Source organism: Fukomys damarensis, unplaced genomic scaffold, assembly GCF_012274545.1.
Source record: "Fukomys damarensis isolate Sample0158 unplaced genomic scaffold, DMR_v1.0_HiC HiC_scaffold_16, whole genome shotgun sequence".
Taxonomy (NCBI): domain Eukaryota; kingdom Metazoa; phylum Chordata; class Mammalia; order Rodentia; family Bathyergidae; genus Fukomys; species Fukomys damarensis.
Genome location: NW_022900928.1, coordinates 32029245 through 32056349, shown reverse-complemented (window position 1 = coordinate 32056349; position 27105 = coordinate 32029245). Strand labels below are relative to the sequence as shown.

Here is a 27105-nt window from a genome sequence, read left to right as displayed (position 1 = left end):
TTATTAAATCATTATCACCTAGTACACTAGCAACATGAACATAGCTCCTGGAAAGTGATATGATTGACTGAGAAATAGTATGATGGGAAGAAACAATAAAATAGTATACATGCACATGTATATATCATAATACCAAAGGAAGTTGGAAAAATACTATTTACATTATAATAAATTTATTATTTTCCTTAACAGAAAATAAACAACTCAGTAAGAAAAACTATGTGCAAAGACATGTTTGCAGAAAAGTAAATATATTTGGTAAACAGAAAAATATTTAAAATTATTAATAGTTGAGCTATAAAATATTTTACATCTATTTGATAAGCAAGGATATGAAAAGGTGAAGATTGCCAGAGTGTAAAGTCTACATATTCTCTTTTGTAAGGCAAGTTAGCATTCTTTTTAAAATTAATATAATCAACATTCATGTTCTTTGGTGCAGCAATTTATCTTTCATTTTGCAAAAGTTCTCACTCCACATAAAGCAAACAATATCTGTATAGCAAGTGTATATGAAATGCCCATCCCAGAGCTTGGCACATAGTGGGCATCAAACCAGTGCTGGGTTTTTTTTATTAAGATGCAACACTTATAAATCTAGCACAACTCTGCAAACCTTATATGTATTAATCAATTTAATTCTCACAAAAAGCCCTGTGTGGCTGACACCATCCTTATCCCTGTGTTATAAGTAAAGAAACAAGTGCAAGTGTAAGTAACTTGAATGAGATCACGTATTAAGTGGCAGAGCCGGGACCTCCTCCCTGACACCCTGATTACAGCAGCACCTGTCCACTTGCACTTTCTGCTGCGGGGAAAATGTCCACAATCTGTGCTGTCCATTGTGGTGGTCACATGGAGCTACCAAGTACTTAAAAAGTGGCCAGCATGACAGAGGTACTTTATCTTGTTTTTAATTTTAATTAAAATTTAAATTTAAATAAGTACTGTTAGACAGGACAGCACTAGAGACTGTGCTTTCAATTGTTATCTTATATTGGTTTTGATTACCAATAGATGATGAACAAGGCACTCCCCTCCTTACCCACAGAGGCTATGTTTCACCCCCCTGGATGCCTAAAACCGTGGATAGCACCACATCCTATATATGCTATATTTTCCTATATATACCTATGATAAAATTTAATTTATAAGTTAAGCACCACATGAGATTAAGCATAATAACTAATAAAACAGAATGCTTATAACAATGTAACAGAAGTTATGTGAATGTGCCCTCTTGCAAAACATTTTGTGCTCTCAATTTTTGGTTGACAGAAAACACTGTGGCTTCTCTTTGGCATAACTGAATTGCTAGCATCACTACTATTGTGCTTTTGAGCCATTGTTAAGTAAAATAAGGGTTCCCTGAATATAGGCATTGTGATATATAATGATCATCGAGATGGTTACTAAGTGATCAATGGACCCAAAATGTACATACTGTGGATTTTGCAGATAAAAGATTTGCATCCTGGGCTGAAAATAGCAAGATTTCATCATGCAGCTCAGAATCACACAACTTCAAACTTTTGAACTGTTGATTTCTGGAATTTTTAACTTAATATTTTCAGACTTAGTTGATCACAGGTAACTGAAGCCATGGAGAAGGGGGACTATGGGGCTAGCAGTAGTAGTTACACCATGGCATGCTAGAAAGAATCTCACAGCAGGCAGAGATGAGGAAGGAGAGGAGTGAGTAGTGAGTCCCTTGTCATGTCAGCAGCCACCTCATGGCAGAGGAGATTCAAGCCCTTGATTGGGGAAGTAAGCAGGCAGGTAACAGTCAGGAGATAGATAGTTTTTGGTTTTTCAAGCTCTAGTCCATCTAATCCTAAGAAGTCAATGCAGTCCATACCCCTCATCCCACTAACTTCTCAGGTGGGAAAATGTGCCGCTAAAATTTTGCCTTCCAAGAACTCATAAGGGTATGTAACCTCTCAGAGGAGGGAAATGAACATTTACTGAGTATTTGCTCTGTGCCAGGTGCTGTATCAGGCCTCATTTCCAGTATCCTAAGTCTCATATCAATATAACAAGGCAGATGGTATAAATCTCCATTCTACATTGGAGGAAACTAAGGCTCAAAGAGATTAAGTAGTTACAGATCACAGAGAAAGAGGCAAAGGTAGGATTTGAGTTTAAATTTGCCTGATTCTAAAACCTGGCCCAAGTTCTAGGTAAGAAACCTGAGGCCCAAAATGGTACAGAAAAAGCTATAGCCAGGAGGGCCTGGGGGGCTTTGTCTTGATCCAGTCCCTTCCTTTGCCATTGCTGTAATCCTCTCCATAGGGCGCTTGACAGATACAAGACCATACATTGACTAACTCTGAAATGCTCCCTCAGGCTCCCTATTTTGTAGCTGAGAGCACTAAATCCTGGTTAGGCTTTTTTGATTTGTTCAAGGTCACAAAGAACGTTAGTAAGAGGCTAACACCAAAAGCTGAGGATCCTGACTTCCTGTCCTGAGCTTCTATGGCACACACTTTATCCCAGCCTACCCCCTCAAAGGATGGGAAATTACCTAGAGAGGGGTTCCTCTGCCAGGACTGGCACCAGCTAGGTGAGGCCCCTTCCTGCTTTCAGGAAGCCTCTGGTACCCAGCAAGTACCATGCTGGAGCTTTTCTGTAGTTTTTCTCATTAGAATCGTAGGTAGACTGCAAACTCCATAAGGGCAGAGCTGTAACTCAGCTGTATCCCCAGTGGCCAGGGCAGGCCACTTTGGTGTTGTGGAATTTTTAAAAATGAGAACACAGAAGAGGACGTAGTTTAGCTGACATGCATTTTGTCAGAGGTTTTCCTCACCTGCAAAGCAGGTATAACAGCATCAGTCAGACTCATTGTTAGATAATGCACTCAAAATATTGAACAAATACTAGATATTCCATGAGTGTTTAAGTTCTCCGAGGTCACTGGGCTACCCCTAGGGCCTGACAGATGTGTGACTTTCAGTTAACACTTGTTGAATGAATGTATGAATGAATGAGTGATTTAAAAATATGTATGAATAGGAGCAGGGATTTAGCTCAGTGGTACATTTGCCTGCCTTGCAAGCTCAAGATGCTGAGTTGGATCCCTGGTACCAAAACAAACATGAATGGGCTATGATATTTTGAGGACACTAGTTGCTCAAAAGGCATTAGTCCTCTTCCCTCCTCCAAGAATGTGACATCTGAGCTAGGCTTTCAAGAACAGATATTGGAAAGGGTACATACTGCAGGTCAAAGGAGCAGCTCAAACAAAGGCCAAAGTTCAAAGGCCAGGAAAGGTCCCAAAGAGGTGGTACCTGAGAGTCGGGCCTGAGAAACTGTGAGAGCAGTCACAGAGACCCACCAAGAACATCCTTGGGGCTGTTTTTAAAATAGGCAGAGTTCAAAGGCTTTCCCAGAGTCCCTTAGAAAACAGCAAACTCTGAAAGAACAGGAGAACCAGAGACTTGACACCAGTGGCACTGCAGGGCCTGGAATGCATCAGCCAGTCATCAATAAGTCATTTTGACATAAGAGCCACCTTTTGTGCTTTGGAGAAGCCTCTCCCAAGAAGTGCATAGGCCTGGCTGGTTTGTTGGCCCTTGTAGCTTCAAGAAAAATTGGCAGCAGGAGAAGGAGCAGTCTCCTGCGAGGGTGACCATGTCTCAGGCTTCAATCTGCAGTGGGGTATAAGGCAGACTAGAGGGCAGAGTCTCATCTGAACACTTGAAACATGGTGGCATCTATACTGGTTGTAGGGGAATCCTCAGGGAAGAAGTCCAGGCTTGCAGCAAGGCATTGTCCATTTGTCCATCAAATGGAAACAGACAGGAAATAGGAACTCAAGGGAGCAAGACCCAGACGCTGGACTTGTCCCTGAGGAAGTGAAATATTCCTGGCCACTGGTTTTTCAGAAGAGACCACAGCTCTTTGTGGACCTTGGGCTAAAATGAAACAAGGCCTCCAAGAGGGTCTGCTTTGTTAGATGAGAAAGATCATAAGAGCAGGGTGGCTCTGTTCACTCACCTCTGGTCCCTGTGCCTAGAATGAAGTGCCAGCCAGAAGATCCTGGGATTATTGTTGATTAAGGACATGTCATTTCCTTGGAGAGACACTGCCCCCAAACCAGGGCAAAGCAGTATCATTATCCCATTTAAAGGTTGAGAAAGGAGCCTCAGAATCATCGTGCAGCCAAGCTAACCAGGCTTTTTTTTTTCTTCTTCATTAAGTTTATTGGTACATTCTAGGTATACAGTACAGTTACATTCATTATTGGGATCTTGTACCTTTACATGACGGATCTTGGTTCTCATTTTTCCCCTTGACCCTGACCTCCAGGCTCTTTGTAGGGGGAACTGCCTTAAGCTTGTCCTCTGAAACATATAGCCCAGGGACAAACACTGGGAATGCAGGAGGTACTTGTGTTGTTTGAAAGGCAACACAGAGAACCAAGCTGTGGTTTTCTGGCAACTGAGTGTGAACAGCAGAGTTGTGATTAGCACAGAACAAGGCTTAAAAATAAGGGCAAAGAGTGAAAGTACTGGGAGTGGAACATTAGCAAGACTATCTACAGTGAGATAATACATCCTGGATGCCTTATACACAACTGCAACTCAAACTGCCTCCAAAGATTATTATTAACTTGGACATTTATTTTTCTCACTTAGCAGGAAGCCCCAGACTAGGCTGTTCCCAGGTGTTTCGTCAAAGCTCCAATTCAGCTTTTGGCTTCAGTCGCTGTAATCTCAGGTGTTGCGTCCAGATAACTCAGCATCCACAGTCCAGGCCTTTCCTGTGTCAGCTTCCAAGGGTCCCCAGTCCATCGCCCATCAGGATCCACCAACAGAGACACATACAGAGGCATGACTAGCTGGACAAAATCAGAATTCTGTTAGCAAGGGCAGTGCGTGTTGGTAGGCAAACAAGAGTGGCTGCCACAAACAGAAAATAATATAATTAGCTCTATCCCTTGCCTACAGGGCCGTTACAGGGATGAAGTGAGATAATGGATATGAAAAGGTTGTCTGAACCAGTGAGGGCTCTGCACATGGAATGGGTTGCTATTATCCTTATAAAATAATTACATTTCTATTACAGAATAATAGATACTCGAATGCAGTATCTTGCTTGTGGCTGTGCTCTCTTGCTCAGCAACCACCCCACCACGTACTTACACCTGTCGTGGAAATACAAGAGTTATAAACATTAAAAATAGGCCAGATGCTTCACAGTAATGAGGTGATGGGTGTCAGTGCTCTCTGCTAATCTTATGTATAGGGGAGAGGTTACTGTGGGAAATAACATGGATTCCAATCAGCTTCTACAGCTTCCTTCCTGTGTCATGTTTGTGTGGGTGTGTGTGTGTGTGTATTTGTTTGTCTGTTTAGTGATTTAGTGGTGCTGGATATCAAGTCCAGGGACTCATGCATGCTAAACAATCACTCTACCACTGGGCCACATGCCAAGCCCCATGGAACTTTAAATATACTACTTAATTTTCCTATGTTTGTTTTTCTGCCTGAAAAATGGGGATAATAATCCTTCTCCACAATCTGTCATGTAAGTCAGAGGCAAGGTACATCCAACACAGCACTTAGTCCAAAACGAGTAACAAGTGACCCCAAATGCTGATCTTTATAAAATAATTACATGTTTATTATGCAATAAAGATAGTCAAATGCAAGATCCTGCTTTGTGGCAGTGCTGTCTTGCTCGCCCACCACCCCCACCATCATCACATGTACACTTAAATGGAGTTTTTATGGCTGAACTATAATCTCTGTACAACCCTATGAGATAGATACTGCTATTATCCCCATCCTACAGATTAAGGAACTGAGGCCCAGAGAACTTAAAAAAAACTCCCAGGGTTGCACAGCTTGTAAGTGGCAGAACTGGGATATAAATTTGGGCAGGTGGCTTTAGGGCCCATGTTTCAAACAGTCTGCCAGGCTGCTCCTTGTTGCTGTTACTAGCATTAATGACACACAGTACATTCTACTGCTGCCTTATTGGTGCCTCTGTCACCTCCCCAGGCCTCTTTCCTCATAGATAAGCTTCTAGGTTGGGCTATAAGAACATCACTCTTTTTAAAGCCCACAGAGAAGTGATTAGTTGCTCAGGCTATGAGCAGTCAGCCACCTGGAGCCACCTCTGGGCTTTTCCCTGCCCAGTTGATCCGGTGACACTGGCCCAGCTGATTGATCAATATAAACCGGAGTGTCCTCATCTCCAAAATGGGAATAATAGGAATTTCTACTTTATCAAATTGTTGTGAAGCTTCAAAGTGGATGCATGTGTAGGCACAGTTTGATGCAGTGTCTGACACAGAGAAAGTACCCAATCAGTACAAGCTACTGTTTTCATTCTTGTTACTATTAAACGAGTTATGTTTCTCTCCCTTGCATAAAATTATTGTGAGAGCAAAAAACTCAGTTGTTCAGGAAGAAAGTCAGACAGTAGTTTCTTTCAGAAAAAAATACAGACTTGCAGAATGCAATTACTTAACATTTTTTTTGAATTTCTCTCCTCTTAACTGCTAAATGGGGATAATAAGAGTAATTCCAAAAATGATTTTTCAGTGTAAGGGACCCAGAGAAGGGAGTAGGGACAGTTCCTGAATTCTGTGAAAAGTCCTTGCTTGGTTGGAACTCTGCCTCATTTTTCCATTTAATCTCTCTACCACTTTCCTTACCTCTACCCCAGCCATATTTCACTCTTAGGCCTCCTGACTCCCTAGCCATTTGGTGCTCTTTCCTACCTTTGGGCTTTGGCACATGTGCCTCTCTGCCTGGGGATTCTGTTTCTCAGGATCTGGCCAGAAATGCCAAGAACTTGATGTGTAAGCATTACCCAGTGCCTGTCCCCCACGAAGCTGGAACCAACCCATACTATACACACGTGCTCTTGGAGGCCCAGCCACACGTTCTTGCTCACTCAAAGCTCTTCTTTAGGATACTGCTAAAGCATGGCAACCTCCAGGAAGGGGTCACTGGGCCCCAAGACTTCACTAGTTAAGGGGCTTCTCTGTGCTTTCTATTCTCATAGCACCATGGGGCAACTGCCCCTTCCATGTTTGCTTGACCACTGTACAGGGAACTTCTTAAAGCCATGCAGGGACCCATTCTGATTCCCCTCCAAAGCTGCACTGGGATGCTAGTTGGAAACTCCCGTGGGACTGCAGGGAACTGGTCAGGTAGAAGTGAGGTGCAGGACACTCCTGAAGGATGCCTCTGATGACCAGTGCTTCTGACTAAACCAGGGACCAGAGACAGAGTACACAGAACACCATTCACACGCACATGCGTGCACACACACGCACGTGCACACGCACACCAGCTCCTCAGACAGCTGGACTCCATGGACTTGGTCTGCAGGAACATCCTAAATGTATTTCCTACCCTGCAGGCACCTCTCCCCTCACTTCCCCAACAACATGAAATCTGAGGCAAATGCAGTCCATGTGTGCTGGTTCCAGTCATGGGGGTGCTGTTTCTCAGGATCTGCCCAGAAATGCCAAGAACTTGATATGTAAGCATTACCCAGTGCCTGTCCTCCACAAAGCTGGAAATTCTGTTCTGCTAACGATGATCAAGCTTTGCTATCCAAGGAGTAGGTCTGGATCTGAATTCTTGGGCTGAGACTGTTGAAAGCTTTAGCTTTCAAAGTACACATTCTTGTGCTCCAGATGAGCCCTTTTGGTTAAAAGAAATAAAACTCACCATACCCTTATTTCTTTTCCAACCCAATGCCTTGGATCAGGGTGAATAGCCTTCCCAGGAAGCTCTAGAGATCAGGCTGTTTCATTAGTTAATTTTGTTGATTTTTAGCTCTATTTCTGGTACTCAGTTTCCCTACTGCAAAACCATCAGTCTCTGGTGAGGTTGCAGAAAAAGCATGGGTAAAAGACTACCCAGGGTCAATCCTTTCCTTACTTTTTTCTTGTGTGTGTGTGTGTGTGTGTGTGTGTGTGAGACACCAGGGATTGAATCCAGGACCTTTGCTCTAAGCTACATTCCTAGCTCCTATTTATTTATTTTATTATTTGTACATACATACATTACATACATACATACAAGGTCTCACTAAGTTGCCCAGGCTGGGCTTGACCTTGGGAAACTCTGCCTCACCTCCTACAGTGCCAGGATCATAATGCATCATGATACCTGGCTCTTTTCCTTCCTTTTCCAGACTGACTGATCTCCATCTTTCTGGATGTCATTTTCTTTTTGGTAAAATGGGAATGATACCTATGTCACAGAGGTGTTGCAAGAACTATATGTGATAGGCACATGATCGTTCTTTTTACAGAATGACCACTAGCTGGGGAGACCTCATGCTTGGCAAGACAGGTTTATGTGGTAGACAGAGTATGGTCTTGAAATCAAATCTGGATTTGTGATTTATTACTGAAGGTCTAAATCATGGTCCCTGTAGGTCCCTTGGTTTAAAAAAGGGGGCTTCTATACTAGAATTTCTACCAGACAGTGTGATAAGTAGTACTGTGCCACCCCATCTCTCCAGGAACAAAGATACGTTGAAGTGCCAAGAACATGAATATATCTAGAAATAGGGTCATTGCATTTATAATTAGTTAAGATGAGCTCATCCTGGAACAGAGCTAAGCCTAATACAGTATGAGATAGCCTTGTAGGAAGACAGCCATGTGAAGGCAAGAGTCATACAAAGACCACCTATGACATCAAAGTTAGAGACTGGAGCAACCCCAGAAGCTGGAAAGTAGAAAGGAGCATTCTCTGGCCCTTCCAATACATTGGTTTTTGGATATCAACCTCCAGAACTATGAGACAATACATTTTATTGCTTCTCAAAGATCAGTTAATCTGTCAAGAACGAGAACAATGCTTGTGTGGATATGGAACTCCTGTAAAGTGCTCAGCATCAGGCCTGACACATAGAAGAACTCTGGTTAATGTCTGTTCCTTTCCCTCATCATCACAAAGGCTCCTTTATATACAGAGTTTAGTATAGAATAAAAAGCAAGTCTGTACCTAAAACCTCTTCAGAGGATCCTTACTCTGAGAACCTCCCTCTGGGGATGTTCCCAGTCTAGGGGTCCCTGGGGAACAGAATGGGCAGCCATTTCACTACCTGTCTACTCTCCATGGACTGTTTTCTTGGATATTTTTCAGGATTTTTCTGGAGTGACAAAAGAGGGATTTTTGATCCTTTTTATGTTTACACTTTCCCCAAAAATATTTTACCAGAAATTTTGTAGAACTGTAATGGTAATAAGAGGCCATGGCACACTGAATAAGCTCAGGGGACACTTTCAAGTCAGGGCATGTACCAGAGAAAAGCTATTTGAAGGGAACGCACCTCACTCTATGCTTATGTTCACACCACATGGCTTTCCCTTATTTTTTAAAACATTCTATTAAGACATTATAGTGACTTAGAAAGCTCCACAAATGATAAGAATACTGTATGGCTTTATTTTACTTGCTCTTTATCTCCTGGTTGTTTTCTGTCCAGTTCACTGGTTGCACTAATCCCTGACTCACACACTAAGACCCTATGAAAGACAGAGGGAAGCACTCCAGCTCTGGGCTCTGAAGTCCAGCTCCACACCTCACTGGCTCTGTGTCTTTAAACAGGAGCTTAACTTGAACATTATTGTACTCTTCCCAGGCAAATAAAAGAGCAGGTAAATAAATCCATGAATTTACAAATGTTATGATCTGGTGTTTATTACTAAGTTCCATCCAGGCTATTTCAGTGGGAAGTTTGTGGTCCCAGGGCCCAATAGAACGATGCCCTGCCTAGCACCCATCAGTTGGGTGATCTTGAGCATACTGTCTTTGAAGTGTCAGCCAACTGGAGAGATCCTGAGGTCTAGGGGTGTGCGGGATAATTGATATGACTTATATAAAGCATCTTTCATGGTCCTGAACACAAAGTAGGTGCTCAATTAATATGTGATCTCCGCGTTCTACAGACACTGATGTTTTTCCCTCTGTTGTTCTCTTTGCCTCTTTCCTCTTTACTACCTCCACCTTCCCTCAGGCACCTGAGGAGAGGTATTCCTGACACCAGATTCTAGTCTTTCTTGGTCTGGAGGCCTGGACTTTGGCAGATGTGTAAACTGAGAAGGGAAGGGAAATTTAAAGAGATACAGGCTCAAGAAGTAATAAATGACTTTAACCAGCTATTTCACAGACTTTCCTAATCACTTCTCAGTGCAAAACTGTAAAGCCGCGACCTCACTGTTGAAGAGAGCTCTCTGATTGTCTAGGGCCTGCCGTAAATTTCAGTGGCTCTTTGGTCCCAGCTGCCAGCGGATTTCGACATTCAGACATATGCCAGCTGGCTCATGCCTTCCTTCTCTGACACATCCCATGCAAAACGGCCCCTCCATCGGCCCAGTTCAAGTCTCCAGAGAGTTAGATGAACCACCTTAAACCCCACTGGAGCGGCTCATGAGATAGGTTAGAGCCACCTAGGAGAAGCTTGGAGTCACAAGTGACATTGGGAACTCAGTAGGTCTCATCTTCAGCCTCCATCTTTGACCCTAATCCCTCCCTTCCCACTCTTCTCCCGCTCAGGCATCCCGGATCCTCTGTATAAGGAATGTGTTTCTGTCTCCATCACCTGTTAGGCCAGGTGTCCCTTCAGAGGTTGCACTGGTCTTAGTTCTGCGCCTCTGGTGCCGGTCTGTGCAGACAACGGGGTGTATGACTGGAGTTCACCATCAAAGGGAAATGAGGCAGAGTTACCACCGTGAGCGCCTGCCGTATGACGTGCATGCTCTCGTTTGTTTACTCTTCATGGGCCTTCTGTAAGTTAGGCCCAGATCCTGGGGGTTCCAAGGTTCAAAAGATGAAGTGCAACAAGCTGCCCAAACAATAATCAGGTTTAAATCCAAATCTTCCTTACTGCCCCTTCCCTGAGTTGGAGTCCCAAGTAGCCTCTTGTGTGTTGAGTGTCAGAGCACCCCTCTTCCATTTCTCTCTCTGTGAAATGAGGGTGGTGGCCATTACCTACCCCAGTGTGGTATACCCACTATCTGTGAAATCACCGTGTGGGCTGTGGACACGTGGAGATGAAAAGCACCAGAGAATTGGCTTATAACAACATGTACACATAATGGCATCAGTCTGCAGCACTTGCCAATCTATAACCTGGGCCCTGGCAACATCTTCTGAAGTCCCTGCCTTCAGTGATCTCCTATCACTGTCCTTGCTCCTTCTTTAGCCCTGCTAGCTTCTTTCTTTCCCTCAAATGAACTTAGTACTGCTGCAAACACCTTGCCAGTGGACTTTGCAGAGGCTTGCCAGCTCCCTCCTTCATTTACTTTGTTTAAACGCCACCTCCTCTGAGAAGCCTTCCCTGATTACTTAAAAAGCACACCCATCCTGTCACTCCTGACACCATAACCACTTCACTTTTCTTCATAGCATTTAACCCCACTCAATCTCGCTTTATGCAGATATTTGCTTTATCGTTTATTGATTTTTCTCCCTCAGTAGAATGTAAGTTTCTGAAGGTAAGGATTAGGCCATCTTTGCCTATCAGTGATGCTTAGAACAGTGCCTGGCACAGTCTGGGATTTAGCCCAGTGGCGTGGTACCTGCCTGGCAAGCACAACGTCCTGAGTTCAATGCCGGGGTGGGGAGGGGAGCACCAGTGCCTGGCAAAGTAGGCACAAAATAAATATTTGAGGTTAAAAGTAATAAAAAATGAGTAAAGGAGCTGATAGAAATTTCTCCAAAGAAGATATACAAGAAGCCAATAATCACATGAAAGATGCTTAACTCATTAGTCATCAGGAAAATGCAAATCAAGCCACAGTGAGATGCCACTTCACACCCACTAGAATAGCTATAATCAAAAGTTATGTAATGGCAAGTGTTGACAGAAATGTGGAGAAATTGGAACCATAAAAAGTTAGTGGAAATGCAAGATGGCGCAGCCAGTTCAGAAAACAAATCACAGTTACTTTAAGAGGTCAAACATAATTTTCCTACAAGCCACGAGTGGTGGCACATGCCTGTAATCTTTGGACTTTGGGAGGCTGAAGCAGGGAGATCACGAGTAGGAGGCCAGCATGGGCAACTTAGTGACTTAGTGAGATCCTGTCAAAAAGAAAAGAAAGAAAGAAAGTCCTCATTCATGCTCTAACATAGCTGAACTTTGAGAACCAATGTTCAATAAAAGAAGCTAGACACAGAAGGACACATAAGATTCCCTTCACTTGTTATGTCCATAATGGGCAACATTTTTGTTTTTTCAAGTTCCTGGGAAACTGGTGAGGGGGAGAGCTGGAGATCAAATGACCTGAGGCTGAGAAATTTACTGTGTCCTGTTTTCCAGAGACCATTTTCCCACTATAAGTTACAGAGACAGACAACCTGGGCCCTGCTTCCAAAAATAACCACCCACCGTGGAGGAAAGTTGACTTAGGCAGACAGGGGGAGAAACAGCCATGGATTTGCTAGGCTGGACAAGGAGGTCACCTGGAGCCCAAAGGCTGTGGGCTCTTCAGCACCTCTTAGGATGGTCCCCAGGCAGGAGCCAGCTTTGGAGCATCCTTGCTGTTTGTGGATTTTCTTCTCTTTAAAACAACTTTCAGTTGTTTTTTTTCAAATCTCATTGTCACACATTTTTTTCTTGAAAATATAGAATAATAGAAAGAAAAAATAAAATTATTTCCTAATTCTACTGCTATAAGGTAACTAATATTAATATCTGTTTTATAGTTTGTACATACACAATTAAACAAAAGTCAGGAATGCTTTTCATACAGTTTTGCACCATGCATTTTGATATCCTATTTCCCATGTGACTAACTCTTCTTTACAAATGTGGCCTATAATTTGTTATGCTACAGATGTGGTTGAAATATAATGGTAACGGTTACATGTTTTAAATTATTACTATAAAAGACACATTGTCATTCATCTCTCTCAAAAATACTCTCCCCTCACTTTAAATACACTTATCCCACTGTTCTTCCACTTTCTGAAGCAATCAGGAAATCTTTCATGTCTTTAGTTGTGTGTTGTGGCTATCTTGATGTCCCGAATCAATTCAAATTATTTACCTTTCCCAGTGATTGTGACTTTGGGGAAGAGCCAGAAGTCAAGTGCTGCCAGATCTGGTGAATAAAGAGGATGAGGACACACTGTAATGTATTTACGAGCCTGCCTTTCCGTTGGATGGCACTGAGCAGCATCATTCACTGTTGTTTTCTATCACACCTCATAAAGGCATTCACAAAAGAAGACTTCCAGAACTGCATGAGAAAGTGACAACAACGATGGGCTAGGTGTTTTCAAAGAGAGTATGCTGAGGGGGATTCATGCATCTTTTACTATAATAAACTTTTTAAACTTTCCCCATATGTTTTGATCACCCCTTATATGACAATAGCTTTATATTACTGTGCCTTGTTTATATAAGTAAGCATTTGCTTTTTAAAATGAACAGTGCTTATCCTTTTTAACATTTAAAAGTTTTTTTTAACTTTTTACTATTACAACATTGTGATGAATGCCCTTAAAATAAAATCTTTAAAAAGCCAAATATTAAATAAATTTCGGAAGAGGAACTGCTCAGGTAAAAATCAGGTTACACCTAATTATCATTCTAATATCAATACATGAAATCATTTTTGCATTTAAGACCAATATCTCTTTTAGCACCTATTAAGTACCAGATGTTTTTACACTTACTGTTTTATTTGCTGCTGTAGTTTTCAAAAATAAAGCTTTGAAGATATATAAAGAGCTATCTATGCTCACCATAAAAAATTCAAAGATATAAAACCATATCAAAATTCAGAATTGCTTATAACAGTGAGATCCTTTGTAAAATGTTTTTTTTAATTTTTGCTGATTTTTTTTCACCTATACATTTATACAAATTTATTCTTTCAGTAAATACTTTAAGAGCATCTACTCTTCTGGAGGTATTGGACTTTTCATTGTAACTAAAGCCATTCATATCCTGCCTTTTTCCATGATCTTCATTAATCCTCAGAATAACCCCTGGGGTACAGGCTGCTATTACTCCCATCTTGCACAGTATTGAGCCTTAGAGTGTGCTACTCCAACAGAAGGGTGATAGGGCTTGGCTATGAACATGAGATGTTTTGTTGACCCCGCACTCACATCCCTTGACCCCCGTTCCATAACTGGAGCTCTTCAGCCTCTTATGTGAAACCTAATGTACACTTCACTGCCCCCAAACATGCTGGGCATGCAACGAATTGTCCAAATCAAGACATTTTTACAGTAAAGGGAGGCATGCTTATTAATCAATGCAGAATAATAGATGTAAATTGGAACAAACCAGAATGTGTGATCATTGTGGATTTTCAGATTCCCATCTCTTCGATATGCTTTACAGGAATGGGTTCCAATAGATTTCAAACAACTAGGGGAACTGATTCTATGACCCTTTGCTGATCTGAGACTGTGAGCCAAGTGAGGATACAGAAATGGACAACATATGGATAGATAGGTAGTCTGTTCAGCCAGTACACATGAACATAACTCATAAAACTGAAATACAGGCCATGGTTCCACTGCAAGAGAGCCCCAACATGTCTAGCAGAAGGAAACCTCCATTTTCTTCAGTGCCCATCCTCCGTACAGAACAGTGATTTCAGTTACTTAAGAAAGCAGTTGGATAACCTATGTTGATGCATGAGGAGAATATTTGGTTTTTGGTAGAGGACCTAAAAGATGAACCCAACTGCCCTTCACTGGAAGGATGAACTATTAAGTTAGTGTTCCACTGAGACGTATCTGTGCCAGTCTGGGGCATTAGTGGTTTGACTTCTACGTGTCATTTATTGGATAATGGCTGGGAATTGGGCAAAGGATTTTACATAAAGGCTTTTAAGTTACAGGGCTACAAATTAAAAAGTTACTAGAAAAAACTCTTTAATAATCTAGAGAATTTCCTGGGAAGAAAATGCCCTCCTTGTAGCTCACTGCAAGAACTCTGTTTTACAGATGGGGACTTGCACGTTCCTGTTGTATATGCATACCACACCACCAACTTCCCTGCCATAACTTAGATGGGGTTTAATGTAAATCAACACAATTCTATTTGGGCACACAGATGCATTTCTCTGGACTGCTGAGCAAAGTGTAAAGAAGTGCATTTTGTTAATGGTCATTCATTGAGAATAATAAATGTCTCCCTTGGGTAGTCCTTCTCACACTTAGTCTCATGACATACCCCAGATAGGCTCAGAATCCAGAATTGCTGAAAAGTTCTTCTTTGAGAATAGACTCACTCTAATTATACATTCAATTTCAAATGAAAGGAAAGCTACCATCAATCCACACAAAAGTGTAAATCGCTGAGATTGATCTTTCTGCAGATCTCAGTACCTCTTGTCCTGTTTTCTTCGTATAGCACAACTGTCTCCCTAACACTTTTCCTCTATTTTTTATATCATCAAGGAATACATATTGATAAAAGGGTCATTGGAAGCCTTTCAAATCCATCATTGTTTCTTCCCCCAAACCATCATGTTCGGTCTATGACATCTGGAGGGATGGTAGGGAGAATCGATATTGGTTGGACCTTTATGGTGAGCAAGAAGACTGCTAAATTCCTTACTCGTCAGTCTCGTAGCAAATCTCTGCAGTGGGTATTATCACTCCATTTTTCAAGGGGAAAAGTACAAGTAATGGAAGTGCCTTAACAAGGGGAAAAGTACAAGTAATGGAAGTGCCTTACCCAAGGTGGCATAGCCATCAGTGGAACTAAGCTTGGACCTCTGGTTTGCCCAATAGGAGGAAGTTTTTTTCTTTTAGCTGTATTTCTCTACTGTCCATGCCTCTCCTCTTCCTTATGCCTAGTGAAAAAGACGATTAAAGTTATAATTTCTTATCTGGGTTTTGTGACTACAGAAAAAATTACTTCACTTCTCTAAGCCTCCATTTCTTGATTTCAAAAATAGGTATAAAGCTAGGCATTCTGGCACATACCCGTAATCTGAGCACTCTGGGAGGCTGAGGCAAGATCATTAGTTCAACGCCAGCCTGGGCAACTTAGTGATACCCTGTCTCAAAATAAAAATAAAAATGGTCAGTGCAAAGGCTCTGGGTTAAATCCCCAGTACAAAAAAGAGAGGGAGTAATGATCATGTGGTCAAATTGTGCTCCCCAAAGGAAGCTCAAGGACCACTATGGGAAGAAAAGGGACAGAGCAGACAGGGCCACAGCCCCTCGGCAGCTATTCTTTATCTCTAGTAAACACTGGAATGTTACTTGAGATTTTCTTGATGGAAAATAAAAAGTGGTTTTCCATGATGAAAGGTTTGGACAACATTGATCTGTTCTTATAATCTCATCTTTCCAGAGCAAAAATATGCCAAGTGTTTCACATATATTTGCTTGTGAACAAGGAAGGTGTTATTCTCATTTTATATATTCAGAAACTGGTCCTAGAGTAGGTAGCAAATTTATCCACACTCACACAGCCAGAATCCAGTAGACCCAGAATTGCTCTCCAGGGGTTTTAGGATCTAAACTCCACAGCCTCCAGCTGCCTCCAAATGACTTGTCCTCCAATGCACGGTAGCTTCCTGGGCCAGCCTTCCCATCTGGTGTGGCCGTCATGGCCAAAGTCAGGTCCGTGGGCTTTGTTTGGGCAACGCTGGCTCAAAGGATCAGGGCCTTCATTCCTAGGATTTCCTGGCTGTGCCACTGTGAGATGCTAATTTGAGAGACATGAAGTCTGTGTAGTCCAAGGAAGAGCTGGACTGCTCCACATAATGGTCCTTTGTACCCAAAATGAAACTCTGTGACCTGGGACCCCCGAGGCCAAATCCCTCCCACAAAGCCTGGGTATTGTTCCCAAGTGTCCTGAATTTCTCTCAAGGGAATCCTAGACAAAATAGAAGCCAGGTCAAGAAAATTGTGCTCCAGATTTTACAAGAAGGCAGCATTTATTGTTACCTTGAGTTTCATAGTCTCCCTTGTCTTTCTTCCATCCCTAAGCCCTGTTTTTAGGAAGAAAAGAAAGTGAGAGTGAGCTTTTCATACAATCTTGATGTTGTGAGGAAAGGATCTTGAGAGCATGTGGCCCAGCCTGGCCTCCTAGAGGATTTCTATAAATGTTTGCCCTGTGCTCTTACCCCAAATTTGGAGGTGTCCCCCTCATCTTTCTGCCTTCTCTCTCTATTCTTAGCTACTAGAAGCAGTACTGTGTTCACTGAGACTTCCTCTTGGGAAACTTGGATGGCTCTCCCCACCCTCCACTGACCCCCTCCTTTGTTGGAGTAGAGGACAGGAAGGGTTATTCCAATCACACCATCTCTTCCGATCACAGATGTGACACAGTGGTATCTACTGTACTGGTAGCTTACCAGGAGACATAGGAAGGCACAAGTGAACCACAAGGATCATGCATTACATCCCTGCTTGCCTGCATGAGCATGCATCTGGGTCCTATTCAGTACAAGCCCAGGTCATCTGCACTTTCAACAGCCTAACTGAGCCAGGCCAGTTAGAAAGGAAATCTGGATGACTGAGCAGATGCCCCAAGTTTAAAAGGTAGATCCTTCTAAAGCACAGATGGGGGCTTCTCACCTCTCTGCTCAACAATGTCCATGGCTCCCAGTTAATATGATCAATTTCCTTTTTCCAGGATTTAAAACCCAAATCTGCTATTCACGATTCACTACTTTCACATAGAACTGTTGTGCTAATATCAAGGTACTCTCCTTTCTTCCATTCACTTAACAGATGTTACTAGTATTTCCTGTGCAAAACACTAGGCTAAGCACTGGAAAATAAGGTACCAGACAAGGCAGTCAGGCTGAAGGGAACACAGACAATCAAACAGTCCAGGGTGAAAAAGGTTGCAGCCAGGAAAGTTTGGGGTTCGTGAGAGTACTTCTAAGAGGTGAGGTCTAGGCTAAAGGCATCAAGGAGGCCTTCCTGAGGGAGGTGCCATTAGGCAAAGACCTAATGATGAGTGAAGTGTAGCATAACCTACAGGGTGGTATTAAGGAAAGGAAATGTTTCAGGCAGAGGGAACAGCATGTGCAAAAGCTCAGAGGCAAAAGTTCTATAGTTAGGCAGCAGAGGAAACACTTCTAAGAGGTGAGGTCTAGGCTAAAGGCATCAAGGAGGCCTTCCTGAGGGAGGTGCCATTAGGCAAAGACCTAATGATGAGTGAAGTGTAGCATAACCTACAGGGTGGTATTAAGGAAAGGAAATGTTTCAGGCAGAGGGAACAGCATGTGCAAAAGCTCAGAGGCAAAAGTTCTATAGTTAGGCAGCAGAGGAAACTATTCAGATTAGAATTTGGGGTTCGTGAGAGTACTTCTAAGAAGTGAGGTCTAGGCTAAAGGCATCAAGGAGGCCTTCCTGAGGGAGGTGTCATTAGGCAAAGACCTAATGATGAGTGAAGTGTAGCATAACCTACAGGGTGGTAGTAAGGAAAGGAAATGTTTCAGGAAGAGGGAACAGCATGTGCAAAAGCTCAGAGGCAAAAGTTCTATAGTTAGGCAGCAGAGGAAACTATTCAGATTGACTCAATACAAAGAGCTGTACAACTCTGCAGTCTTGAATGAAAGGAACAGTGAGACCATGGAAGTGAGAGCAAGCCAGCATGTGTCAGCAAGTCTAAGTAGTTTTGCTAGGAAGTTCAATTAATGGTGACACCAGAGACTTGAGAGGCATTGGCAGGGGGCCAGGGAGGCTGAGACCAGAAAAGATGGGTGCTTGGGACCAGAGTATTCCTCCCTCTGCCATGGATACTCAGACCACTATCTCTCCCCATTGACATCTTCCATGGTGCGGTAATGCCTTTCTCGGTGCCTGGAGTTGCAATGAACCCCCAGCCCTCTTCCCTTTGCACAGGGCTGCTTGCTGCTCTGACCCATCTCACCTCTGCCTTGCTCAGAGCTCCCTGCACACTCTCCTCCCCTACCGCTAACTCTCTGGGTCTGTGTCTCTCACTGTATCTCCTCATCTGCCTGAATCAATGCTTAGGAAATGTTTATGGAATGAATCAGTGTTTGCTATACTTTTACAACCATCCATCTCTCTAATAAAAAAGAAAAGTTAAAGTCAGTGCCTCTCTACTTTATACCTACATAGCAGCATCTAATATTTATAGGTGTTCACTGGCTGCCATACTCTGTTCTCCAAATATTACTTGTTTTAATCTCTGTAGTCCAGAGCAACTCCCCCGCCCAAAAAAAAAAAAAAAAAGAGTAGGAGCTCTTTTTCTACCTTATCTCCATTATGAAGATGAGGAAATGCAGGCACAGAGGGTGAAATAGTTTGCCTTAGGTCAGCTGAAAATAGTGGACCTAGATTTCAAAAGCAGGTAGTCTGGCTGGATCCAGAGCCCCTGCTCTTAGTATGACCAAGTCTGCTTCTGCACACATCGAAGTGGCCCGGTGCTGCATTTCAGAGCATGCACCCCCCCACTCAGTTTATTGGCACATTTAAAGCAAACAATACAGTTACATTTATCAATGGGATCTTGTGCCTTTACACGATGTACCTTGGTTCTTGTTCAGATCATGCATTTCAAGCATGTTTGTGTTATGTGCATTAAAAACATACACTGAAATGTGAAAATTGTGAGTTAAAATGATAAATATTTCCTACTATTTTCTTGCCTCGTAGGAGATCATTCAGTGCATCTATCTTGGTGATTACTGAAAGTAAAAGCTGCCAACGAATGAAAGGAAGGGAATTAACATGTTCCCACTAACTTCCATACTTTTTAGAAACTTCTCGTGCCTACTAAACACCTGGTTCCTTGTTAGGGGCTTTCGGGTATTAGTGACGGATATTCAGAATAACCCAGATTCTGAGGAGGGGCCAGAGGATTGGCTGGAGAAAGAACAGGCAAGCGTGAAGCCCAGGAGGGAATGGGGCTGGGTTCAATCCAGGGTCTCTGAAGTTTGTGATGGAACAATTTACTTCATTCTGGAACTATTTACTAGGTAAAGCTTGACAGCTTTATTCAGGAAGAAGCTGAAACAAGCAGCATGGAACAACATATCATGTTGCTTAACTTTGAGATGAAATTCTAACAACTGAGCATGGTATGGTATTGGTTATCCCAAGTTCATCAGAAACTCTTATTTGAGATTAAAAGATGTCTTTACTTAATAAAAGATGAGGAAATGTGTGTATATTTATTTAACAAATGCAGCCTGGTAGACACACATCTTTCCAAAACTAGGACTGCAGCGACAGGGGAGTGATGAATTGGGCTCTTGGTGGTGTGGTTTTGATCAAATTAGTAAACATTTGGTGAGTACTGACCATAGACTCCTACTCGCTCATGCACACTGTGTGCTCACATGGGATATCTTTAGGCTTCACAGCAACCTTACAAAAGGTGCGGTGGTGCAGGGGGTAGGTCATTTACAAATGAGGAACTGGAAGTAATTTCTCCAAAATGATATAACTAATAGGAGGCTAGGCTATGAAGCAAACCCTGGTTCTGTGGAACCCCAAAGCCTACTGTAAGAATGCATTATACTCTAAGCAACTACTACACATTTTGGTGTGTAAACACATACAAATAACTGCAAATATAGCAGGGCAAGCATAAAGACAGACCGGAAAAACAAGATTAGTCCAGAGAAAGGAATGCTGAGCCCTACAGTGCTGCCCAGTAAGTGGTGTCAGGGAAAGAGAAGGTTTCCTCACCATGAAATGGGAATACTGATTTAGACAGAGGAATCATAGCCCAAATTTTTAGATAACACTGAGGGAGAAGCCACCAAAAGATTGTATTTTAGTGGTTGATCCCTGCTGTCTCAATTGCCATTATTAAATTTCTAAAATAAACCCTCCAAGTAGCACACAAATCAACTGTATACAATATTTCCCTGTACAGTGAAGTTCAGGGGTGTCATTAAGGATATGGAACCTGAAAAATCTTGCAGGATTTGGTGACTATGAAACAAGTGGGCTTCTATTTTGTGGTCAGACCACAAAAAGCTTTTTCTTTGCCCCCAACAATCAGTGGTTCTCTGTTCCCCCTCCCACTTAGGGCCCTGCCAAATCTTATAATGGCCCATCTGGGCTGCATTGTGTTTCCCAAGGTTCAGTCTCGGTGAAAAGTTGGATGAATATGATCATGGTATACATCTTCTATCAGTCGAGATGGGAGAAAATAAACAGCCCTTGGTGTCAAGTGGATGCATTGTCTTGTACTGTATACTTTTATATGTCTGTGCTTATGTTCTCTCTGTAGTAGGCGATGTACTGCACATGTCCAAAGGTCAGTCACAGAAAAGAAAGCAAGTTATCTGAGTTCAAAGCTCTCATCCCTGGCCATCGCCTCCTCCTTCTGAAGTTTGGGATTTTGCTCATAGAGCCATGGAGAGCTGGGACCTTAAAACCATGACATAATAGAAACTTGGAGTCAAAGTTACTGTGTTTTGAAACTTATAGAATGGCAGGGTCCCAGTATTGCAGACTGTCACATTCAACTGTTAGAACTGAAGGACCCTAGTGTGTTAGATTCCTGGAATTAATCCATTTAACAAGTGTGCCTTTAATAACAAGTAAATGCCAGGTACTATGCTACATTCTGCAGTTGAGAAGTGAACAAGACTTCTAAGGTTCTTGCTTTCCATAAGTTTTCAGAAAATGTCAGTATTTAAGAGTCATAAAAATGCTAGATTGTTAGAAAGGTAAAGCACTGGTGTGTTGAAATTCTAGAATGTCAAAGGCAACAGGAAGCCTTAGATCATTCTCTCCAGCTCGCTCTCCCTTTTATGAGGCCTAGAGCTTGTTGAAGGCACGTCGGATTAATATCTCACTAGTAAGAATATTGTTCAATTCGGTGACATCACAGAATAGCCAGTTTAGAGGGCTCGAGGATCACACCATCTTGGCCGCTCACTTTACAAGTGAGGCCACTGAGGCTCAGAGAGGGGCAGCAGTTTTTTGATTGGTAGCATATACCAGTCAGAAGTAGATCCCTAGCTTCTAGGCATCTCTCAAAGAACCGACCAGACCGCTAAGGCGTCCGGTGTTATGGAGGTGCCTTTTGCAAGCTGAGCAGACTCCTGTACCTTGCAGCTCTTCGGAAGAAGTTCGCACCAACTTTCTCAGCAGTCAGCAGCCCCGCCCCCAGACCACGTGTGCAGTAGATCGCGTAGTGTTGGGAGAGCCCCCCCATACGTGTTTTATTTTGCTCCCCCCTCCCTGTGTGCCTCAAAATCAATTTTCATTATTTTTTCTGTCTGTGTTTGTCTTTGTGGTTCGCAGGTGCGCCCTTGCATTGTTCATCCGCTTCATCAACCCCTATTGAGCAGTCCCCCTCCCCGCCCCCCTCCCCTCCGGCCAATGAGAGCCAGAGGCGGTTGCTAGGCAACGGTGTGGCCCAGCCAACCCCGGACTCAGACTCTGAAGAAGAGTTTGTCCCTAATTCATTCTTAGTTAAAAGTGGCTCCGCCAGCCTGGGGGTCGCAGCAAACGGTAAGTGTCTTTCCGTCTTCCTAACTTTTGTGGGTTTGTTTCTTGTATTTCCCTTCTTTGGCGATGCCTGCTCAGGCCGCTTGCAGGGGTGGAGGGGCCTGGTGCAGGGTGGGCTCCGGGGGAGTACCGGGCCTGGGCGGTTCGGGTAGCTGCAGCCCAGCTCCTGCTCCAGTCCTGAGGCTTTACTGCGGGGGTGCAGACAGCATCTGGAGTTGCTGCTCCCCTCCTCGCTGACAGACAGGCAGATGCATGCCTGAGTTGTACAAGCAGGCAGGCACCAGGAGACAAAGGACCAGGTGATGACCAGACAGGTAAAGATACAGAGATCGACACAGGAGGAAAAACAATGTCCAAATATAAATAGTACTGATTGGCTTCCTACTATGTTCCTTGTGTGCCGAGGACTGAACCAGACATTGCCACCTGTTGCTTTGGGGGGGGGGGGCTTCTTCACTGCTCCACCTATGAGATCTGTATTATAGAGTTCCCATTAACAATGAGAACACTCAGAAAATTTCGTTAACAGTGAAGCCCAGTGCTGGTTTATAAACTTCTGGACCTATGTACAGCCTGGAGTCAGAGAGCCCTCAAGTCCCAGGCAGCTGCCAGGCAGAATGCTGCCTGAGAGAGCCACTGCCTTCCACTGTGGATCACCTGTAACAAGCTGTCTTTTTTGGAGCTTCCCTGGCTTTCCTGAGGAGAGGAAGTGGGCAGAGATCTGCAGAAGTCCTCTCGGCTGACCAGGTGTGAGGCCCCCATCGGGTGCTGTTAGACCTGTGCCAAGATGCTTGCCCTCTCTGCATCCATTAGAGATGGTTGTCCCTTCTTTGCAATAATATTCTGCAGGGAATTCTAAGTACACAGCTTGAGACAGCCTGTATGTGAAAGTTCCCACACCCTGCCAGGCACTGAGACATGCTCCAAAATGGTCAAAGGGAATAGACCATGACCGTCCAATGTGACAGGAAGGAAGGAGCCTAGTGTACTGCTGACAGGGTGACCCACAGGGGAACCTCTGTGCGGCCTAGGGAAATTAGCATTGTCTTCTGAAAGAGATGCTAGCTGGGTCTGCAGGAGTAAGATAGGTGTGCCAGACAGAGATTACCAAAGGCATTTACCAAGAGCATTTGGAGCAGAGAGAAAACATGGAGAAAGACACTTTCATGGGAATCTAGGGTCAGTAACAAACATTAACCCCAGAAAAGCAAGATGGCTACCAGATGAAAGTCACTTGAGCTTCTCTAGGTACTTCAGGTCTTCCACACACAGGACCTCCCCCAGCCTCTGCTGTCTTTCAAAACAGAGATCTTCAGCCCTTCAGACTGGGCTTTGGGCCTTGCAAAATCTATGACCAAAGCCTCGGCCATTTTCCAGGGCCTATTTTGTGGTGCTCCCCAAAGGTGATGTTATCCTTTGGATGTTTTACTGTCACTGTGCATGTTTCAAACAGTGTGCAGGACAGGAATCCTGGGCTAGAGTGTAGATAACTATTTGTCCTTAACAATCATGTTGCACTCTAGGCCTCGGTTTCCCCATCTTGCCACTGATGGAACCATTTCTAAGGTACCCTGATTTTGTGAATGTCATGTTGGTGCTGAGAGTTGTTGCTGCCAATAGCCTTCTTGAATTTACTGGAGAAAAAGAAAAAATTACATATCTATCTATGTATATATCATATGTATAAAGTTCTTTGTTCATTTCTGAGTAAATAAGCTTTGCAGGTTAAAAAAAAAGCAAGTCCTTAGCCTCTCCCTTTGCTGTTAACCAAGCAGTTGTCATCGCTTTGTTGCAAGTTCTGAGGCAAACTGAGGTGCTACTGCATTATTGATGTGCAGGGAAGATGGGAATGCTATGGGCTACAGCCTACAGCCGGGCCCTGAGACACTTTGAGTTCCTTCCCTGGGGACTTGATCTGCATGGCACTCTAAAGATTTTTAGTAAATGTGCCCTATACCAGACAGGAGAGTCTGGCTGCTTACTGGTCTGCTGCTCTGGGCTTGGATCCTGAGAGAGTACAGTGCATCTCAATGCATAGGTGGGCCCCATCACCTGCCTTACTATCCCCTGAGACCACAAAGGGGGAGGCCCTCCATTGGCCAAACGATCTGCTAGTGCTGGAGTGAACCTAGCACTTAAGTGACACCGTGGTCACACACTGAGGGCCCAATAAATGTGCATAGGGTTGTGAACCTATGGCATGTGTGTTACTTTTCTTTTAAGACAAAAGATGTTAATGTATGAGTTGTTCTTTCTATATGTTCAGGTTTAATTGCACTTTTCCATACATAAGTGGATTGTGCTTTGCAGTCTGAGCACATGTTTCTAAAAGGTTCACCATCACTGGTACAGGGTTTTGTTTAACTTTGGGGGGGTGAAAAATTTTAATATGATTGTCTTTTGTGATTTTGCTAATTGTAAAAATATCAATACTTTAATATTCATTTAATCCCGAAGGGTAAGAGGTGACAGGCTCACATAATCTTCAGATTGGATCCCAGATGCACAAACCTAGCCAAAGCCCCTCAGCTCTCGGTTATCAATTGCTCCACCTGCGAAATGGGGAAATCGCCAAGATAATTATGGAGTTCAGAACTGACAAAACTGGCCAAATTCCCTAACTCCACACCCTATCCCAGCCACCAGTTTAAGGCTTTAGAGACCTCCATAAACAGATCAATCCCTGTAGGGCATGCTTCCCAGGAGACTTCATTCAGAGTGTATTTTAAATGATAAAAGAGCCCCTCCAGCTCCTGGAGGGTGACAACTGCAGAGGCTTCCTGTGGTGCAGCTGACCTCTGAGATCTAGCCACTCCTCTGGAGGCCCTGGCCTGCAGCTGTGTCAACTCCATCCCAAGGCTGGACACCAGGTCTTGGAGGCCGCAGACCCACCAGAGAAAATCCCCATGTAAAGTGCACAATGAACACATGGGACAGAGCAGCAGGGCTCATTGCCCCCATAAACAAAAACAAAACAAAACAACCAAGTAGCTCCTTCTGTCATCACAGCCCTCCCCCAAGGGCACACATCCAGAAATCACTGAGGTATAGAAAAAAAGATTTCACCAAAATATCAACTGGTCATGGTTGAAAAGCTATGGAAGTGGGATTAAGTAGGATATGGGATTAAGTAGGTATTTATCCCTACCCCATAGAAACTTTTCAAAATAAATATTAGATGTTTCATGAATTATTCTGGTCTAGACAGAGCCCCTCTCTCTTTCCTCCTTTCCTTTCCTTTCCCTTTCTCTCTCCTCTTTTTTCCTCTTCCCTCCTTCTCTGTCACACCCCTCCTTTCTTCTCTCCCTCCCCCTTTTTCCCCCCTCTTCCTTCCTTCCTCATCTTTGGGTTTTTTTCCCCCAAATAAGAGATGCTATAATCTATGTCCTCCTTCATAGGAGGCTGGAGAAAATAAGAGAAATTCCAGCAAAGAAAAGCTGGCTTTAAAAGAATTCCTGACTATTGGCTTCTTGTTACCTCACAGACCTTAGTAAGGCACCCAGTTCATTTCAGGCATTTTTTAATGTCATGGAATCATTGATTCTTCTTATCTACCCTGTGACACAACCTGTTTTAGTCTCATTGAAAGAATATAGGCCAAGAAAAGTTAATAATTTCCTCTAAGTCAAACAGCTCCTAAGTGGTAGAAATGGATTTGAACTCCAGATCTGTCTGATAGCATAGCATGGAATCTTTCCTTTGTGTTTTTGTATTTAATGTTTCAAGGATGAGTCAGACCGGATAATTTAGACATTAAATTTTGTTGCAGCTTTCTGAGAGCTTTTCTCCCTCACTCCCACCCCTCCTCTAGCACTGGCCCTTCCTGCCTCTCCTTCGAATTTCTCTCTGGTCAGCATTGCTGTTGTTTGGCAGTTTCATTGACTTTCTAAGGTCTTAAGCAGCTGGGATTATTTTGTTTTGACTTCCAATCCAGTGGAGAACTGTTTGTTTTTCTTTCTAAATGGCAAACACTGCTATGTATGCAAGCACCTTCTAAAAGTGTTTTTCTAAAACAAAACAAAACAAAAAATCAGCTTAATTTAGAATCTATGCAGAGTCCCTAGGGGGAGTCTACCCTGTCCTTTTAAGTCAGTGTGTGAAGTCAGAAGGCAAAATTATGTGTGTTTCTAAGGGCTTGCGGGGGAGAGATGTTTGCCTCCCTTCACCATGAGTTTCATGGAGCCTGTTTCACTTTCCCTGCCATTGGCAGTAACTTGGGTCTGCTTGTTAGCAGGTTCTGAGGGTAAAAGATATTGGGGCATGTAAAGTTCTCAGGCAACTTGTTCACCACTTCTCTCAATCCTTTTGCATTGAAAGACCCTTGTTAGTAAATAAATTCTTGTGGCACTATCTATGTAGAGAAGTTAAGTTCCCAATTCCTAGTAGCAAGACAAATTGATTTCTTCCTTTATTCATTCCTGATGACATTTTAAATACTTTTTGGAGAGAAGAGGCATGAAACATACTCTAAGTAGAGAAGTCTTATGAAAAGATCTTTAAGTTTTTGGGTCAAAATTCCTTAAGTGAAACACTTGGAATCAGATATATTTCAGAATTCAGATGTTTTCAGATTTAAGAAAGAAAATAGTGTCCATTTTCCTGAAACTCCCACAGTAATCAAACACATCATTCTTTCTGCAGTGAAACATATACCTAGTTATTCTAGTGGGATTTAAAACTTTCCAAGACT

The 27105-nt window shown here is 43.1% G+C and overlaps 1 protein-coding gene across 1 annotated transcript in view; it reads left to right on the top strand.

Moving 5' to 3' along the window:
- Nucleotides 1-27105, top strand: part of Tenm4 (teneurin transmembrane protein 4) — a 724757-nt gene that overhangs the window by 408433 nt on the left and 289219 nt on the right. The window contains exon 6 of the mRNA XM_033763938.1: nt 22209-22418. Coding sequence (XP_033619829.1) covers nt 22209-22418 — 210 coding nt within the window. The remainder of the gene's footprint in view (nt 1-22208; nt 22419-27105) is intronic.